This window comes from Microtus ochrogaster, chromosome 21 (genome assembly GCF_000317375.1).
Source record: "Microtus ochrogaster isolate Prairie Vole_2 chromosome 21, MicOch1.0, whole genome shotgun sequence".
Classification (NCBI taxonomy): Eukaryota; Metazoa; Chordata; class Mammalia; order Rodentia; family Cricetidae; genus Microtus; species Microtus ochrogaster.
In genome coordinates, this window is record NC_022022.1 from 32,801,230 (window position 1) to 32,806,299 (window position 5,070).

A 5,070-nucleotide genomic window follows, 5' to 3' on the forward strand; every position below is an offset into this window, starting at 1 on the left:
GAACTCACAGAGATCCACCTGCCTCTGCCTCCCGAGTGCTGGGATTAAAGGCGTGCACCACCACCGCCCGGCTCAGTAATATTTTAAAGTGAAGATTTATTTACTCTTTTGGAGGAGAGTGAGGAAATCCCAGAAGACAGTGGTTCTCAGTGTTCCCGATGCTGTGACCGTCTAATACTTAATCATGTTATGCTGACCCCAACTATAAAATTATTTTTGTTGCTACTTCATAACTGTAATGTTTTTACTGTTAAGAATTGCAGTGTAAATACCTATGGTTTCTGATACGGTCTTAGGCAACCATATGTGAAAGGGTTGTCCCAAATTGGACGTGAACCCCAGGTTGAGGCCTGCTGCTGTAGGAAAAAGAACGTTTAGGTTTTGTAGGTTGAAAAAAACTATGGCAGTGGTAGTGACAGTTGCTCAATAATGTTAAATGTGTTTAATGCCACTAACTCTGCTTTGAAACTGTTAGAACATGGAGTTAAATGGGTAGCTGTTTCTGTCATCTCGCTAATGATTGTTTGCCAACATGCTAAGTAGCTGAGCAGATGGATATTAATGAGATCACTTTTGTTTGTGACCAATTTGCAAAAAATGTTAAAACATTTGAATTTTTTTTAAGCCAAGGCAAAAAGCAATATAAATTAGTAAAATTTAGACATTTTAAAAGTCAGTTCATAGGTTGGTCTGTGGCCCACAGGTCAGATGGGGCTTGCTGTCAATCTAACTGCCTGAGTTCAATTCCTAGAACCTACTGGGTGGAATGGGAGAACCAACTGCTGCAAATTGTTCTCTTGTATTAGTTTGCTATGGCATGCATGTCCTGCCTCCATCCCCAACAAAATAGCAACAACAAAAAATTAAGAATCAGTTATTTTTATTTATTTGCTTTGGGCTTTTTTTTTGTCTCTGTAGATCAAAATGGCTTCAAACTTGGCAACTTGCCTTTGCCTGTTTAAGAAGTCAACTCTTGATTTAGAAGCTGCTTTAAGTTTTTAACTGTACACCTAGAAAAGAGACCTTTGCTTTCTTCACTGTTGATGATATATTTGATGTAATTTGGATTTTATTTTTCAATTTTTTTTTTAGCTGCTGTGCCTTATTGGAGAATCTTTTGATGACTACAGCGATGATGTATGTGGAGCTGTTGTCAATGTTAGAGCTAAAGGTGATAAAATAGCAATATGGACTACTGAGTGTGAAAACAGAGATGCAGTCACACACATAGGGTGCGTTTTGCTCTACCTACCTACTTCTTGGACAGTATTAACTACATCTAGAAGTCTTTTACATCCAGCTTTAAAAACTTAGGAGTTTACAGACTTATTTTCTTTGTAAATGTTTTCATGAACACTTAGAAATTTGGACCCTGTTGACATTGAATATGTTTGTCCTCTGTAGAATGGTTTTGCAGCAGTGGTGTGTGCGCTGTCTAGAACAGTTGAGTGCAGGTAGTGAGTCATGGTTCCTGTCCATATTTAGAACCCACATGTTTATAAGTTTTTGTATTTTTTTCTGGTAAGTTTTATTCTTTACAAATGTCATCATTCTCCCCCATTCTTCCCTCTAGAATTTTGCTAGAATTCTCTCTGGCTACATGTAAATTGGTAAAAAGAAAAATCAAGTTTGATTCTAGTTGTGATTTGTAAGAAAGAGATTCATTGTTGACTTGTCATTTTTCATCTTTTAGTATCAACATTTACTTGTAGGAACGTTGTATTTCTTCAAAAAAACAAATGTGGTGTGTACTAAACAGGATTAAGTATATGAGTATGAGCTATATAAATTAGAGTACCTAATCTGCAGTATTAAGAAAATCTCTCCTTAAAAGCCCATAAGTTGGCTGGACATTATCCCAGCACCTGGGAAGCAGAGGCAGGTAGATCTTTGAGTTTGAGGCTAGTCTGGTCTATACAGTGAGTTCTAGAACGAGCCAGATTTATGTAGATGCTGACTCAAAATAAATGGATGAATAGATGGGCAAACACATAGACGTCAAGGTGTTAAAAGCTTCCAAGGAATGAAGCACATCTAAAGAAACAACAAAAAGCTACAGAAAAAAATGCAATCTGCATGGCTATGTATTTTGAGTGGATATGAAAAACAAGCTGACAAAATACCCGAAAAGGAGCACGGACCTCATTTGTCAATTTCAAAAATAGGGAGAAAGACTGAATTTCACAGAGCAGAATTAAAATTCTTCTAAACAGGTATTTTTTGAAATAACTAATCTGGCGACTAGTATGAGATGACACTGTAGTCGCTGATTTAGTCGTAGTAACCATAGTTCCTTACACAGACTAGTGGGGTTACAACTATGTGTAAAGTGATGAAGTATGCTTGTGAAAGTAAATGCTAATTTTTAATTTTTCTAGTTATGCTGAAAGAAAATATTTTGTTTTGCTTCTTGTGAGCATTTCTTAATGTAAAGGCTAATAAGGGATGAATTTTTAAAAAACTTTTTTTAAAAAAGAAGAGTTAATGGTCCTTTTTTTTTTTTTCTTTGTCTTATAGGAGGGTATACAAGGAAAGGTTAGGACTTCCTCCAAAGATAGTAATTGGTTATCAGTCCCACGCAGACACGGCTACAAAGAGCGGCTCCACCACTAAAAATAGGTTTGTTGTTTAAGAAGACACCTGAGTGTTCTCACAGGAGACTGCGTCACGCAATCGAGATTGGGAGCTGAACCAAAGCCTCATCTAAGCAGAGTGGACTGCACTGAAGTTTGATTCCATCTAAATGTTGCTAAGATATAAGAGAAGTCTCATTCGCCTTTATCTTGTACCTCTGTGTTCATTTCTTCCCTTCCTCCCCCCCAATTTTTGCTAGTGTGTCCACTACCCCAATCAAAGAATTACAGTATACGCCACCCCAGAATCCGCAGGTGTGTTCCTGGCCCGCACTGTAACAGCTGGGTAGAATTACCATGATACACACACTTTCCACAGTATTCAAAAAAGAACTTGCATTTCTGTTACCTTAGCAGGAAAAGATCTGTTTCTGCTCCACTCCGTGCAGGAGCGTGTTTTGCTGGTGAGAGTCTGCGTGCAGTTGTCCAGCAACCTCGTGTCCTTCCACAGCGTTCTCCTTGCTGGCCTCTTGCTGATGGCTGCTAGAGTTTAATTTATTTGCTTCCCTCCTTGATAACATTACTGATTCTGATTTCAGTTTTTCATTTGTTTTGCTTTTGTTTTTTTTCCTCATGTAACATTGGTGAAGGATCCAGGAATATGACAGAAACGTGGAATAAACATTAAATTTGTGCATTCTTTGGTAATTTTTTGTTTTTTTGTAACTGCAAAGCTTTGCTACAAATTTATGCATTTCATTCAAATCAGTGATGTACGTCTGTGTGATCCCTAAACATAATTGTGGACTATAAAAATGTAACACCATAATTACATTCCTAACTAGAATTAGTATGTCTGCTTTTGTATCTTTATGCTGTACTTTAACACTTTGTATTACTTAGGTTCTTTTGTTCTGGTTACAAATGGCTCAAGTAGAAAAGCAGTCCCATTCATATTAAGACAGTGTACAAAACTGTAAATAAAATGTGTACAGTGACTTGTCTTTTAGACAACTAGAATTGTCCTTATTTCTCCATCTCTGTAGAAGGAATCTGTACTTCCAATTGCAAGGCAGTCTCTTGTGTCTTCATAGTGTCTTCCCCATGCACAGTCTAAGTTTGGAGCACTAGTTTATTATTATGTTTATTACAATTTTTAATAAATTGAATAGGTAGTATCACATGTAATTAAACTGATGTGGTTATCTTTTTTAATAAAGTTAAGGCACAGTTTTTCAGTCTTAGGTTAAATAATGTACTTTGAATATGTTAAAATTCATGAGAATTGGGATTTTGGTGTATCACCATTTGATAGGAACAGTGGCTATAAATTTGTTGACTTTGAGATGTTTTTACTTAAAGAGCAGAAAACTAGCATAAGGACAGTATAGGGGAACATGTGTTAGGATTCTTAGTGTTTATTATCTGAATAAAACAGAATAAACAAGTATTAAGAACTATTTATATTGGTCAATTGTTACAGTATGGTTTTCTGTAAACTTGAAACCTTGATCTATTCTTTCCTTGTATCATTTCAAAGTAAACTTGAAGATACTTTGTCTGCAATACACAATTGTATAGTTCAGATCCTATGAAATGAGGTGTGGCTACTATAGACTAAATGGTAAGCTGAACTATGGGAGCAGAATGGAAATCACTAGTTGAGAAAAATGCTGTCTTTAAGTGGTTATTATGAATTCATCCTTTTCACACTGATAAACTTGATAAAGATCCTTCTGAAATAAATATGGAATCAATAGCATTGCTTTTATTACAGACTTTTAAGATGTCCCACAGATTGCCAGTTGGCTGCTCGGTGTCACAGTCCCTGTTGAGTGTTCTAGCAGTAGCAGTGTTTATCATCTCAATATTCTATCCCTAATATCTTCTGCATAAATGTGGGTATTTCGGGGATGTTCCGTCTTTATCATTGTAACATGGTCTGTGCTGAGCTGCATTCATGGCTATCTTGTGGGTATGAGTCCCAGGGCAGACACCTGAAGCTAGTGGATACAATGTATAGTCATGAGAGTGCTGGTGATGGGACTTTGTTACCAACAAATTGAATTCTAGTAGTTGGCCTATTAGAATGCTCATATTCCTTAAATTCTAGAGTATAATTCAATTATAAGAAATATCAACTTTAAGTAGAGGAAGAATCAAAATACAATTTTAAAGTTAAAAGCTTTCAGTAGGATGCATTTTTGTAATAGAAAAATGAAATGATTTATAATGGATGAAAAATTGTGATCTAGCTGCTCTTACTTGTCAGACTTCGCTTTGGACTGCCAACTCCCCAATAATGACATGGAGACTTCTTATAATTGTGAAAGCTTGACCTTTAATTTAGGTCTGTTCCCAACCAGCTCTTACAACTTAAATCAAGCTCTTTCTGTTAATCTCGTGTGGCTTTTTACTCCCTTCATTTTGTATGTCTAGTTTGCTTGTGTCTTGCTGGTGTCTCCTGTGAGCCTAGATTCTAACCCTGAGTTCCTCT

At 36.4% G+C, this 5,070-nt stretch overlaps 1 protein-coding gene across 1 annotated transcript in view; it reads left to right on the top strand.

The window, feature by feature from the left end:
* Positions 1–4,315, top strand: part of Eif4e (eukaryotic translation initiation factor 4E) — a 36,761-nt gene extending 32,446 nt beyond the window's left edge. The window contains exons 6-7 of the mRNA XM_005357352.2: positions 1,093–1,232; positions 2,518–4,315. Coding sequence (XP_005357409.1) covers positions 1,093–1,232; positions 2,518–2,632 — 255 coding nt within the window. The 3' untranslated portion in view covers positions 2,633–4,315. The remainder of the gene's footprint in view (positions 1–1,092; positions 1,233–2,517) is intronic.
* The last annotated feature ends 755 nt before the right edge of the window (positions 4,316–5,070 follow it).